Genomic DNA, 15,994 nt, shown 5'->3' on the forward strand with positions numbered 1-15,994 from the left:
GATATGTATCCTTGAATGCGTGTGTGATTGTGTGGGTTGCTGCAGTACGGCTGGAAATTATTGACATCACAAGTAATGGCAGCTTAGATACTATGGATAATATGAGAGTTTATTATAACGTGACTTGGAACATGTCAAGCCATTGAATTTGTAGATGTACAATGAAAGACAAAAGTAGTGTCGTGAAATTTGGTGAAAACATATGCTCGCATAATGTTTCGGACGAAACAGCGACACGACTTTTGTCTTTGATTGTACGTTATAAAACATATTCATTTCCATACACGTGTGGTCTGAATGAGCCAGTTGACTTTATTTGATGCTCTTGTTGATTAATACAGGGTTAGATTCTACTAAAAAATATTAGTGTATAAAGCGGCGACTGGAAATATAACAACTGATTGAATTTGTGTTTGTATGTAAAATTACACGTTTACCTGTATACCGATGTATATGTGTGATCTCGATGAGCAGTTGACTTTATTTGTATTTTTTTTTGATCAATACATGGCCAGATTACACTTTTATTGTCATATTCTTAGTCCTTGACCCTCAAAACATAAAAGATGACATTCTCACTAACTAAATGACACAAATTTGTGCAAATCAAAGATCCGTTGAATCTTATAGTCAGCATGGCGGCCATTTTATTGACGTCATTTCTACCATTCAGTTTGGTCTGTCAAATTAACACCCACTCTGATGATGATCCAGTGCCTACTCCCTTGATATCTGGTTAGTTGGTTTGCTTGTAACAAAGAGATACCATCGAATCAAAATTTCATCATAATTCTGGGGTGTTGGCAGCGAGTCAGTTATGTGCAGTGAGTGTGGAAGGCGGGTACACAAGAGTGTAGGTAATTATGTGGCCTTAGCAAGACTGGAGAAAGTCAGCATTCGGGATATATCCCTTGACTGAGTCAATGAGTTCTGTTACCTGGGTGACATGATGATTCGATACTGGCGGTGGTACTGAAGCTACAGTAGCTCACCTACACGAGATAGGAGTAGTTTGAAGAAGTTTAGGGAGCTGAAGCATTTGTTGGTGTCAAGCGAACCATCTCTTCGCTTTAAAGGAATTAGTTATGCAACCGATATGAGAAGTATGATGTTTTGGCAGTGAAACATGGGCAGTCAAAATGGATGACAGACGTAGGCTTAAACAAGTTGAAATAAGAATGGTAAGATGGATGTGTAATGTGACACTGCAATATAATAAACCGTATTCAGAGCTAATTGGGCGGCTAGGTATTAAGAGTATTGGTGAGGTTCTGCAAAGAGAATGGGGAGAATGGAGGAGAAACAATTGAGTCGAGAGATGCATGGGGAGGAAAGGAAAGGGTAGGCCAAAGAAAGACATGAGTAGAGGTTGAAAGAAATTACCTCAAATACTGTATAAGAAACTGACTAGAGAGACAGCAAGAGACCACACAGCATGACGAGCTGCAATCAGGTATTCACGGCTAACCCACGGAAGTGTGGAGAATGGCCATAATACGATGTTCCTTCTTCTTTTTTCTTTTTTTCTTCTTTTTTTTTACGGGGATTAGCCCACCCGGGCACAGTTCACTGACCCACATCAGGGCCTGGGGGGCAAAAATATAATAATAAATAATAATAATAATAATAATAATAATAATAATAATAATAATAATAATAATAATAATAATAATAATAATAATAATAATAATAATAATAAAATAAAAATAAAAATAATAAAAATAAAAATAATAAAAATAATAATAGTAATAATAATATTTATTATTATTATTATTATTATTATTATTATTATTATTATTATTACAACAATTAATAAAATGAATGGCAAATTAATAAAAAAAATAATAAAAATAATAATACTAATCATAATAACCATAAATAAAAACAAAAACGAAAAAATACATCAATAGTGAAACGATATACATTATATATGTTGTGTTGTCCAAGTAAGAGAAACAATTGAGACCCTGCAATTGTGTGTAAATGAGGCAGAAAGTCAGATCAGCAACCTGGAACTTGGTCACATTTTTTGTGATGCCATATAGCAGCAGGGTCTACCATTAGACAACACATTATGCTTCTATTATCTTCCCAGGCGGTAGTACCTCCCTGATTGACAGCAGCCTACTGCCTACTACCTATGCTGATGATGTGTTCCCCGAAACTCAGGGCTATGGCTCGACATCAGAGGATGACCGCAAGTCATGAGCTCCTTGAACTGTAGGAAACAAATCCAGCCAACTTCTGTGAAGTGAAATGAAATCTTGATTCAGCAGTGGGTCCCCGATTCAAAAATGGCATACATTGTTTTAGTTTAACAAATTTATTGACAAAGCTTGGAGTACAGTTTGCCTATTCTGAGTAATTCAGTCAGATCTTGACACTGAAGGTGGTATCACTTCTCACTGCCACTTAGGACAGAGGTTCATACACAAAGAAATACATCATATTCATGAACAGTATATATAGGTCAGTTTCATGTGGGTGATGCCACTGTTCACTGCCATGCATTGAAAGCATCCGAATTCTGCAACCCCCAAGAAGTTCAGAAATTTGTAGGAGTAAGTATGTAGAGAAGAGAGCCGTCGGCTCTGAAGATGCAGGAATGTGTAGAAGGAATGTAAAGTTAAAAAGTGGGAAATGCAGTGGGAGATTGAAAGCAGGTTAGTTATCTAGGTTCATATAACCTACACTTCATAATGTTCCATACATTCATTGTCTTAGTAAGTGGATTTGTAAGAAAATTATTGAAAACGTTAATATTTTTTTCTTAAGCAGTGTTTGGATACATTTCACAATGTTCGCTATTATAAACTTTAAATAGATTTTGTTTTATTTTTTACTATGAGGAGATTTTGTCCGTTGTGGGTTTTGTCAGGTTGGGGTTTTGTCCGGTAGGGTAGGGTTTATGTCCGGTGGGGTTTTTGTCCAGTGGGGATTTTGTCCGTATCCCGGGTTATCCACCCTGCGGGGGCGGGGGTTATGTTTGCCACACTGACCATATTGTGACGTCATAGTTGAGCTGATACCTGATTTTTCTATTCACACAATCACCTGGCCTGGTAGGAAAGACCAGTGACGTCACAGTTGATCCCTCCTCTTTCTATTGGTCTATTCTCATAATGAACTAATGAATTGACCTGAACTTCGGACAACCACTATCTTTGCCTCCTCAGCACCAGGTGCTGTTGGCTGACTGACAGCACCTTTGAAAATCTTAAGATGATTGGCTGCAATGCTTCTCAATGATTGTTGACTGTCAATTATTATGTTTATAAGTTATGTATACGACCCTGTATTGAGTAAATTTTTTCATTATTGATTAGTTTTAGTAAAGCATAAAATAAATTAATAAAAGAATGAAATTAATAAATTGAATGACGATCTATATTTTATCGCTAACTCCTCACATTATTCATACTCAAATTCCGCCCCTTAGGGTCTTCTAATCACAATCTTATTTATAATAATCAAATTGTGCGCAATCACCTCCCCCACCCTCTTCTAAACGCCAACTATGGCACTATCGGAGGGCACACTGGCAATCCTTGCGAAAATTATTTTCCGACTTTCCCTGGGATGAATGTTGGTTGCTTTTCCATTCGGGACGCCTTGGTATGTGCTGACAGCATTGCTGGGGTTGTACTGGGTGGCATGAGTGCATTTATCCCATCTTCTACCAAAACTTTCACTTTACACTCATGTTTTGACCGCTCCTGTTTTCTTGCTTGTAGGGAGAGAGATAGAGCGTATCAAGTTATGAAACTATCTTCTTCTCCTTATACCCACTCCTCTGTCATTACTTCTAGGAATCGCTGTAAGGCTATTCTTCTTATTGCCAAGCGGTGTTTTATGAAGAAAAAAAAAAGACCGCTGAGCTGACTAATTCTTCTTCGAGTAAATCCTTCTGGTCCTTAACCAAAAACATCTATAATAACTTTTGCACTCCCTCTTTTCCGACCTGATAACTCTATAGCCAACTCTCCCCCTGATAAAGCCAATCTCTTTGGCACCTTATTCTCCTCTAACTCCACCTTAGACGATTCCAACTCTCTCCGTCCAACTCCTGCTCCTCCTACCGGACCTAAGCACTTTTCTATAACCTCCAATCGTAAGGTTGCCAGTGTGTTATCCAATCAGGATTTGAGTAAGGCGCGTGTACCGGACGGAATACCCCCTAGTGTTGTGGGGGAGTGTGCCTCAAAACCCAAACTTTTCCGTCTTCTTGGAAGCTTGCCTTGGTTCAGGCCATCCCGAAGAAAGGTGGCCATTCCAAACCCTCTAACTATCGCTCCATTGCCCTAACTTCATCCCTCTTAAAGATTTTCGAAAGAATCTTAAACTCTCATTTTCTCTGTCACCTTGAACGCCTTTTTCTTTTGTCGGATCACCAGTATGCCTTTCGCCAGACGAGATCTACTAGCGATCTGCTCTCCTACTGCACCCATCTTTAGTCAGGGTATGACAAAGTCTTTGCTTTCAAAACTTCCTTCTTATGGTTTCTCTCCGCCACTCTGTTCTCTCATTTCTAACTTCCTTGAGAACCGATCCTTGGCAGTTATTATCGAGGAATCGATCTTTCGTTCTTTCTCTACCAATAGTGGTGTTCCATGAGGTTCCGTTCTTTCACCTACCCTCTTCTTTCTTTTTATCTATGATTTAAACTACTACTAATTCTATCCATTATTACGCTGATGATTATACTCTTCACTCTTCTCATTTTACCCTTTCCTCTAACTGTCCAACTTATCTGTTTCTAGATCTGATATCATTTCGTCTATCAATGCGGATGTGTGCAACACCTCCGAATTGGGAGGTAAAAACTTGGTCATATTCAATAGTAAGAAAACAACAGCATTTACCAGTTACACAGTCCAAAATAGAAGATCTCCCACCAATCACATTTCAGGACACAATCATTTTGCAAAATTCCAAAGTAGATATGCTAGGCCTCACCATTTCCTCTAATTTGTAATGGAAGTCAAACATCCTTAACATTGCTAAAGCTGCCTCCCGAAAGCTGGGAATGTTGTACAAATGCCGTAGCTACTTCACTCCTGAGCAATTACCTCAGGTTTATAAGGGATTAATGCGTCCTACCTTGGATTACTGCTCTCACATCTGGGGTGGCTCTTCTTCTGTCCAACTGTTAGATAGGGTGGAATCAAAGGCATTTCTCTTCGCCGCAATGTTGCTTCACTCTGTCGTTTACAGATACCATAACGGGCGGTGCTTGGAGGATTTGGTATCCTGTGTACCGCCGGCATAGCTGTGGGCTCGTTACATTCGTTTTTCTGGTGGTGCCCACCGTTTCTGTGTATAATCCGTTATAGTAAATGCTTCTTTCCTGAAACAACCAAACTGTGGAATACTTTGCCTTCTTCTACGTTTCCATCCTCTTACAATCTGTTTCACATAAAAAAGCTGGGTTTCCGGCATCCTTGTAATGTAAATAAACACTCTTTTTCTCTTCTATTTTTTTTACTCCTACATTTAGCCTCCCAAGGCCCTGTTGTGGGCGATGACCTGTGCCCGAGTGAGCTATTCCTCATAGTAGATAGATAGATAAAGGGATGGATGAATAAAATCATTGACGATGAATAATGAAGACAATAAAACAATGAATAATATGAAATTAATAAAAATAGATTGTTACTATAAGCAACTTTTATCAACCTAAATAAAGTCAAAACGGGTGCCGGCACAAAACACTTAATTGAATGGCAAATTAGGACAAAAGCTTCCCATTGCCTATATTAATGTTTCTAAAGATCAGCAGAGTCATAGACTGTAACAGTATGTTGACACGAAGTTTCAAAAGCATCATTTGGGTCTCAGGTCATGTAAGGTCAGATTAAGGCCACATGGCCAATGTACATTTGACTTGACCTCACCTGAAGTTTATCATCCCTGGCATTACCTGGGGTGGAGATTCTGACCTGATTGACTTGTGATAATATATTCTCGTGTTGGCACTGGTCACTGACATGCTGGTCAGTAATTTCGGCGCCGACACGACATCCCAGGGCACTTGCCAAGTCAGGAAAAAAATTGCGCCGCCTTAGATCTGACACCATTATGATATACTTTATTTGTTTAATATCATCTAAATACAATTGTAAAAGGTGAAACATAACACACTAAAAAACATCAACCGTATTTGAGGAACCTGTGTCTGGAATTTGTGAATGAGAGGAAGACCTCAGAAGAGCTTCTGTTGGGCATAGGTCACAGCATTAGGTGGAAATAAATTAGCTATAAATGACCCTCAACACTTAATGAACTCGAGAATATTTTGCTTTATTTGTTTGCTGACTTTAACTAGATAGTGTACGATAATCATTTTATAATGTTTATTTTTGTGATTTTTTTAATATGTGCTTCTGTACAATAATTTTATATTTATGAAAGTGTTTAGGTACTACTGTTTAACACTTATAATGCTTTCTTTATTAAAATATTATGATATAATAAATGTAATATCCTATATGTCCTAGAGGGGTTTTGTCCTACATTCAGTCAAGACTTACCCCAAGACCAATCAGCTTAAAATAAAGTCAGCTTGTCTCAAAGTCTTGCTGCATCTTAGAATAGCATATCTATTCCCTTCAGTGCGTAAAGTAATACATTATATTATATAAGTAATATTTTTAAAGTTTCGTGTAGCCTTGAAAAGCCTTGGTTTCAGCTTCAGCTTCGGCTTCATGACTTTTTAAATGGCTGGTATCTGCTTAGTACTTTCCAATGGCTTCGGCTTCGAAACCAACGGCTTGGCTTCGTCCCCATGTCTACTTTACTAACAGAAATACCTCATATAGTATTAGTACAACCTTTTATCTTCTTTTATCTTATAGGATATAGGCAATTGGCTAAAGGCCAGGAGTGGCAAGCTGAATCACCCACAGACATTTTGACTACTAACCAACTCTGCACCTTCAGTTGGCTTACGATATGTTTTTCTTTAATGCATTATTATAATTTTCTAATAAAAAATTTCTCACCCTACACAACAGTGACTGTGGTCTCGGCTATGCTAGCGCAGCAGCTCGAGATGATGAGGCGGCAGAGTCGCTGTGGCTTTATTCACAGAAAGTGGTCGGTCTCAAGAATGATCACTAAAACTGCTTCTTCTTGGGACTCTTGAATGTGCTGCAACAATGAACATGTTCTATCCGACTGATTTTTTTCATTAAAAGTCTGTGTGTTGAGGGAGACTGGGAGAAGAAAGTGTTAACTTAAAAGGAGAAAGTAGGTTATTTCAGATATCTTAGGAGTGAAGGTGTTAGTGATTGAAACAACGAATGATCTGTTGAATCAGAGAGTAGCAGAGAGTTAGAAAGTATTAAATATTTAAAAACTGTATGGAGAGTGAGAACAACGTCTAAGGAGGCAAAGAGGAATAAATGGGGCATTGTTAAGCAATCATTATAATATATATAGATCTATAGATTCTTCATATGTATGTTGTGCTATAGAGCAATAAGTGTGGTGAATATGATATAGAGATTAAGAAGCACAGATATTAGGAGGATATCTGGAACTCAACGACGTGTCGGAAAGAGAAATTGTCAGGGTTAAGAGTAGTGATAAGGCCTTATTGAGAAAAGAGAATTGTTGGTAAAACGAGTTTGTGATTCAGGCGGTTGGATGGAGTGAAGGACGCACTGGAAACGAAGGATGGGGTGAAGGACGCACTGGAAATGAAGGATCGGGGGTTAATGGCGCACTGGAAGCAAAGGATGGGGTGAAGGACGCATTGGAAGCGAAGGATGGGGGAAAGGATTCTCTGAGAGCGAAAGTCTATGAATCAGTGAAGCATACGAATGAAAGGAGAGCAGATACTGGGCGATTTAGTGGGTAGGGAACGTATTGCAACAAACAGGGAGATATTATGAATTTTCTATTCTTGGATGTAACCACCCTTTGATCCTTGTTCCGGCATATGGTTGCAATATACCTGGATGTCGAAGATCAAGTTAGTATGCATTGTGGTATGTTCAAATAGTGAAATAATTTACCACTTTTCTATTGATTCTTTCCTCTTGAAACGTTCAAAACTAACGCAGTTTTAATATAGTATAATAACAGTTGTTTGGGATGCATTAAACTTGCCTTGGGATACATTAATTGAATCATGTGTTTCATATTGTTTGTTTTTATTTGGTCTTCCCGTGAGTAGTCTCTGGCATAGATATCTACAATTGTTTGAAATTTGTTGTATAAGAAATAAAAACCATCACTCTATACTTGTCTCAACAACCAAAACATATTATGTTAGATGAACATAGGAGTCACCCGCTTCATGCATTATTGCTGGGGTAATGGGATATCCATTGTTGATATTTATATCTGACTGAACTAGTAAGAACAATTCTTGAAATGTTTCATAAACACTGTTATAGGTACAGAATTAATATGTGGAATTGGAATAATTGAAACAATGAAAATATGGACTAGCCATCTTTCTTGTAATAAAAGAATTGTTTGAGTGTAGGGGATTTACATTATTTTTCATTTTATCTCACCAAAATGTGATTTTCTTTGTTATTCATTGGATTATTTCCATGTCAATGTAATATTTCACTTATTAAAACTTTACACAGTCATGAGTTATTATTATTAAACATTATCACACTGTACTCTGTCTTGGGTGTCACAGCAAAATGGATATAGCACTCGTCTCCTGTTATAAAGAACGATATTTCGTACTCATGGCACCCCCAGTCCATCAAGCTGCAAATGGGTACCAAATTTTTGCAAATGGAAAGTGAAAGCAATTAAATACAGAGCCAGCCTCACCGTATCCTTGTCTTAAGTATCTTGTGTGCTGTATCCACATTGCCCTTAATGGGCCACCAAGGCAATGGGCCCACTTTCATTATCACATTTTGTAACCTAAAGGTTGTTGCAGGTGACCAGAGGGTCAACCATTGTGTCGGGGTCAATTTTACCTTACTTTGTCGGGTCCATCGCATCGTGTCAATGAAAGAAAAATTGAAAGGGAAGAAAACAGGATTAGAAAGAAAAACTGTGAATTGAGTTTTATTTGACTACTGATATAGTTGTATACACCTGTGCTGGCTCAATAGTTTTTGGTTATAGAAATGTCGGTCTAAGGCTTTAAGCGACATTTTTCTTGTCGAGTTCAATCCACTGATCCACCCAGAGACTACTTATCCTGTATGCCCACCCAGGTGACTCTCTGAAAATAGCGCCAGGACAACTGAATTAATTACACTTTCCTGTCATACTTAAAGACCATGGGAAAAGGGACAGTCAACATTAAAGGTGGTAGATCACCAGTTGTGATGTTTCACCAGCCTGTGCACACATCTTCTGCCCCTTTGCTTAGCCACACACCTTCATTATACACTTCAAACCTCTGGTTCCACCTGACATCTTCCCAATTTGGCTGCATATCCTGCAATGGGAACTAAGGGTAGCTTACTTCATATTTTTAACCTGATAGTCTTATAGCTTAGTATTTGCAAGAAGTCGAAAATTGCCTTTGTTGTTTTCATGATGAAAGAAATCTTTACCCCTGTTAACGATCCAATCTGAGTCAAGGAGGAATGTTGGTGCACTTTGCTGGCTCGACTCAATTTTTAGCAACTCACGTCTTATTTATAAAGGTGAAGCCACACCATCGCAACATTGTTGGCAACTATGTTGTTAACAATATTGTGAAAATTACACGAATATATTTGCAACATTAATGTTGGGAACATTTTCGCCAACAGGAATGCGTCAAGTAAACTGAGCATGTGATTATTTCACATTTATTCCAACAATGTTGGCATATTGGTGCTACTATAGCATGCGGTCTACCGAATTGTATGCGGTCTATAGTAGCTCTTGCACGGGGATACTATAGTATGCGGTCTACCGAGCTGGAGCAGTTTTTTTTTTTTTTTTAGGTTAAGGTGGGAAAAGGATGGAAGGCATGCTGGGGCTCAAGGCACAGCCAGACATGAGGGATGGAGAAGTCACAACATATAGTCGTGGGGGGAAAGGTTGGAAAAGAAGTTTAATGAGTTAAACAGAGTGGGACGACACCCCTTGTTTTACATATTACAGAGTTTGTTGGCTAACTAAGCTAACCTAGGATTTAGAATGAGGTTGCACAATGGTTATTTTAGTAGACAATGACTAGATTGATTTTACAATTACAAGTTTATTAACATCTTATACTGTATTACGTTATGGACTCACTTGATTGTGACTTGTTAAATGTGAATTTATATCATCTAAGTTTTAATCTAAGGTGGATCACTGTGGCGGACATAGATGGATCGCGGGTTGGGTTGTTGTAGTGCGGGCAGACTCCGGGGCCACCAGGCGTGGGGTCTCCCTCCGTTGATGTCTTCCCAGCGTAGGTGGTCTGGGCTGTGAGGGTCGTCCAGGAGCTTGTCCCAAACCTTCTTCCCTAGGCGATGGAACCTGAAGTTGAGGGCTTCTGTTTTATTTCTTAGGTGGATGGTTTCCACTGTCTCCTGGTAGGGTGGCGCTTGGCCACTTGCTGACCTCAAACACTTGTTTTGGAAGCTCTGTAGTTGTTGTAGTCTGGTCTTCCCGAGTGTGACGTGTGGTATAGATAGGTACTCCAACACAGGCCTCACCAGCGCCTTGTACAGGTGAACTTGTATCTTCTCAGGCATCAATTTAAAACGTTTTAATTTGGCTGCGGCGACTTTGGCTTTATTTAGTCTGTCCTTCACGTGGGGAATGATGCCCGTCCGAGAAATGATGAGGCCGAGCAACCTGCCTTGTTTAGAGTACTCAATCTCTTCGTCGTCGATCATCAATGGGGCCGGCTTGAATTTGGCTATGGGTATGACCTCAAATTTCGTTTTGTTTGTTTTTATTTTCCATTTATTTTCATACTCCGAGATCTACTCTATTGCCCGAGCAGTGAGTCGCACCATCCTTGCTGTGGACCTTCCTGGGCAGGTGACGATCTGTGTTTCATCGTCGGCATACATGACGTACTCGCTGCCGACGATTGGGGGTGGCAGGTCAGCCGTGTAGAGTGTGTAAAGGGTTGGTGAGAGACAAGAGCCCTGAGGCACGCCGCTCGATAGTGAGAATTCTTCTCCCGAATGTTCTTGCATCTTGATTTTGGCTCTGCGGTCCATAATGAAGTTGCACAGCAGGCGCATCAGATTTTCGGGTAGCCCCAGTTGTATGATCTTATACTGCAGCTCTGCGTGCCAAACTTTGTCAAACGCCTTGCTGACGTCCCTCAGTACTATATTGCACTGCAGGCGGCCAGTCATGGCATTGACGATCTGCTCGTAGGCCTGAGCTATGGCGGTGGATGTGCCTCGGTACTGGCGGAAGCCGAACTGGCAGGGATTATGCACGTCTTCGTCCTCCAGATACATCCACAATCGCTTGTTGACTATTTTTTCGAAGATTTTGGCTGGTACCTCTAGCAGCGATATTGGTCGAAAGTTTTCGACTTTGTTTGGAGGCTTCCCTGCTTTTGGTATGAGGCGAATAACGGCGATTTTGAACATCTTAGGGAAGTATCCAGAGGCGAGGCAGGCGTTGCATATATGAGCAAGCCTCTCTATCATGTTGTCGGGGAGTTGAGACAGGATCTTCTTGTTAATGTGACTTTGACCAGGTGATTTGTTTTTAAACCCTTTTATGACGGCTGACACATCTGCAGGAACTATGCGCTCCGTCAGGTAGCTTCCGTCCACCAGTCTAGTGAAGTCAGTCCGTGGGAGCTTGCTGGAGCAGGTGCTGATGGTCCTGCAACTGACCTAAAATGTCCTCCTCAAACTCCCTGTCGAAGCCCTGCTGGAGCAGTGTCTACCGGGATATTTACACTGTAGCAGCCATTAACCTAACCTTACCTAAGCTAACCAGGTCAGGTTAGCTTAAGATATATATTATATTAAGTTAGGTTTGGATAGGTTAGGAGAGGTTAAGATAGATTAAGTTAATATTGCTATGGTAACTTGATTTTCTGCCACTAGTTAATTCTTTTCCAAGGGGACATTGTGTTTCACGTTTAATAATATAGCTTCCCTTTTTAGTCATATCCCTTTATCACATTAGTATCTAATGGATGATAGCCTCCAGTCATCTTCTAAGACAAAGAAAAAAAAATGGTATTTTGTAATGGGCCCCTGTCTCATCAACAGAAAATATTATATAAATGGGTCTTTATATCTGATATTATATTCAGATTCACCACCCTGTAACTTTCCACTGTCTATGAGTGAGACATGAGTTGTACACGTGAACGGTAGCTTTCCCAAGAGGGACAAGCCCATATGTCAGCATCTTTGTAAGCGCTCACCAGCGACGCTCCTTGCTCAGTCACTCAGATCAACTAATATCGAACGGACGTGGTCAACGTTAATATTTATATAAACGCCTTCCTCTTTCTCGTTCACTCATAAATAGTGGAATTTACGGTTGATCTACACTCAGGAATTATAGACATAATCCTTTTATAATAAAACACAGGAACTTCAATGGGTCTCGTTACTAAAACCCCAATATTTAATTTATGTGAACAACCTGGTTAATTGGGGGATTAACCGACGGATTCAATTTCGTCCAAGCGGGAACTTAAAACTACAAATGGCAAACAATTTGAAACTACCAGGAAAACTTTATCAATAAGAGTTTTAGTACTTTCAAGGTTGTTTTAAACCGTCACTTTGCCCCGAACCTGTTTTGACACATAATCACTGAAACCACCAGATGAGCGACTGTGGGATAATGAGACCCTTGCACGTAGGACTCGATTGTTCTTTATTCGGTCAAAACCTGCAGAGTACAAATTACATATGTTACATATGAGATAATTAATTCACTCGTACGTTCCTTCACTATTAACAACTACTGTACATATGATATATTTGAGTAGAGTGGGGTGCTAAACCATATAAAAAACTTACGTGTTTCGGGTCTAATATAAGAATTATTAGATCCCTGACTTGTTAGCTCACTGGACGGCTAGAGACTATCTTCTGAAACCCACAGGGAGCGAGTTAGCCAGCCCCGAGGCGAGAACCACCTGTTTCACATTTAACACATCAGCAAAGTTCGTTGTAAACACTCACTCTGTCTCTCTCCTGTCTCCCTCTTTCTCTCTCTCTCTCTCTATCCCTCTTAAACGTCCGTCTGTCCCAGGAGAAAAGCCTCCCCGAAGGCTGCGTCCATCTCAACCTCTCCCCCAGCCTACCGAGCCTTCTTCAACAACACCTGCCCCTGCCTGGCCCCACCTGGCTGCAACACAGCAGTCCCGGCCGTCTCCTAACTCAGCTACAACTGGGCCTCCTCCCTGTCTCTACTCAGACGCTGTCAGAGCTTGTGCCCCCACCAGTGCCCCCCCCACAACCCTCCGGTGACACGACACAGATTATATCCTCCTCCGAATTTACCAACCGTATTGAAAGACTCTTTGATACACTCTGTTCTGCCATCTCCAACCTACACAGACTACCCCTACCTCCAGCTGCTACCCAGTCACCCCCTTCTTCTGGTCAGACACAACCTGGTAGCCCCCCTGTGTGCCCCTCATGCTCACAGCCTGCTCCACCGTCACCTGGCACCATTGCCGGCGTCCACGCCGAGCCTGCCTCCGTCCAGACAGAGCCTACCCTGGCTCCCCCCATCCACCCACCGCGCGCTCATGGACTGAAGACACCGAGGGGATCGGGAGCCCACTTTCCTTCCCGCCGGCGCCCTGGCACCTGGGGGCCATTCACTCCAGTTCTCCACATCAATTGACCACCATGCGGACATGCTAGTGGACTACGTATCTACGCCAAGAAGGACGTCCCCTACCAACTTCTCGACGTCCCCCTTGAAGCCAACACTACCGACGTACACGCCATCACAATCACACTATGAGGTATGTCCCTCAATATTGTCAATGCCTATGGCTATGGCATGGCACTTGACATTACTAAGGACCTGCCACGCTTTGCCATAAACAGATAAATTGTACCGGGACATTTCCCCCCACACACTCATCATTCTGTCACTTTATGTAACTTGCTGACAAAACTCATGACCCTTCAGGCTTTTACGCCCTAATACATGATCATAAAAGGCAAGCATGAACTCTGCTTGCTTCCCAGATGGGCACTGTAAACGCTTCTGCGTTTCACCTTGCACAGGATGTAAGGGGGTGCCCAATAAACTAGCCCCCTCAGGGGCAATCTAATCTGACTCTGACCTATATGTACTGTCAATGAATATGATGTATTCTTTGTGTACGAACCTCTGTCCTGCGTGGCAGTAAACAGTGGCATTACCCACGTCAATCTGATCTATGTATATATATGTAGGTATGTGCATGTATATATATATATATACATATATATATATATATATATATATATATATATATATATATATATATATATATATATATATATATATATATTTCTTTTGCCAACTAAAGCTTCCTGGAACGTCAATGTGGCATTTAAAACTCATGCACTGTTAAACGAATGTTAATCAAGAACTCTAACAAATACGGGCCTTCCGGTTGTATTTTATAAAGTTCCTTGCAAGGAATGTAATATGTTTTACTTAGCCAGCATTAGTAATGATCTTGTGTAACCAGACTTAAACAAATATAAATATAGTGTTAGGACAGGCCAGGAATCCAATGCTCTGTTTGTTCATTTGAGGGATAATAAGCATTGCATTGACTGGGATAATGCCTCCTCAATATTACCTTGTAATTCAATTGATAGTAAGAACATCATAGAATCTAGTCTTATTAAACATACCGAATCACTCAACATGAATTTGAGTAATGGCATGTACAAACTGGATAATTTCGTAATTAAGAAGATTTGTAACCAGGTGAGAAGGTTGGGTCAGCTTACCCTCTGACCTGACTACCTACTGCTGTGGTGCTTTTTTGAAGATTAGTAGGGTCATTACCTAATACCTGACCATTGTGGACTTGATCTCACCCTCTGAGAGAGCATATCTTGTTTTGTACTTTCCTGGGCCTGTACTCACCCCTGAAGATGTGAATTACACGAAAAGCGCTTGGGAACTTGTGTTTTTCTTTCTTGTGGTTATCAGCATATATATATATATATATATATATATATATATATATATATATATATATATATATATATATATATGTATATATATATATATATATATATATATATATATATATATATATATATATATGCAAATAAATCACTGTAGGTGCGCGTGATCCAGGTATATGCTGATAACCACAAGGGAAAAAGAAAACACGAAGTTCCCAAGCGCTTTCGTGTAATTCACATCTTCAGGGGTGAGTACAGACTAAGGAGAAGTACAAAACAAGGTGTATATATACAGAGGAGGGTGAGATCAGGTCCACAATGGTCAGGTATTAGGTAATGACCCTACTAATCTTTAAATAGCACCCCAACAGTCGGTAGCCAGGTCAGAGGGAGAAACTGATCCAACCTTCTCACCTGGTTACAAATCTTCATAATTACAAAATTGTCCAATTTGTACAAATTGGACAATTTTGTAATTTTGTGCCCCTAAGTGCTAGCGTTAGTGATCAGAGGAAATGGCCGCCGTGGATCGTTTTGTTGTGGGGGAAGAGGGGCGGAGTGTGAGGAAAGATGACCTCCTGGCCACTCTGTTAAGTCAGCTGGAGCAGTGGAGGAGAGAGATAAACGTTCTAAAGGGGGAAAACGAAGCCCGCAGGACTGAACTCCTTCAGGTAGGTGTCCAGCCTAGCAGGACACCTGCGAAGGAGGAGCAGGCGTGTAGAGTGGTTGTTTCCAAGGGGACTAGGGTCAGACTCCAGAAAGCTGACCAGGGTGTGGAGTGCAGTAACCCCTACCAAGTGTTGGAGGAAGCTGGCGAGGAAGAGAAGAGGCAGGACGATGTGGTACCAGGAGAGAAAAGGGCAGATGTTCAAACCCTGCCCAGTGGTCGTGGTAGTTGGGGACAGCCAAGTAAGGTTCTTAGATAGGACTTTTTGTGCAAGAGA

General features: G+C 40.6%; 1 protein-coding gene across 2 annotated transcripts in view; it reads left to right on the forward strand.

Moving 5' to 3' along the window:
• LOC121853212 (retinol dehydrogenase 12-like) overlaps window positions 1-8,606 on the forward strand; it is a 111,932-nt gene extending 103,326 nt beyond the window's left edge. For both annotated transcript variants that reach the window (XR_006086276.1, XM_042347204.1), the window contains one exon: window positions 7,014-8,606. Coding sequence is in view for 1 of the 2 variants with exons in the window: in XM_042347204.1 (XP_042203138.1) it covers window positions 7,014-7,119 (106 nt within the window). In the remaining variant the exon portion in view is untranslated. The remainder of the gene's footprint in view (window positions 1-7,013) is intronic.
• Window positions 8,607-15,994: the final 7,388 nt, after the last annotated feature.

This window comes from Homarus americanus, unplaced genomic scaffold (assembly GCF_018991925.1).
Source record: "Homarus americanus isolate GMGI-L3 unplaced genomic scaffold, GMGI_Hamer_2.0 scaffold32871, whole genome shotgun sequence".
Lineage (NCBI taxonomy): Eukaryota > Metazoa > Arthropoda > Malacostraca > Decapoda > Nephropidae > Homarus > Homarus americanus.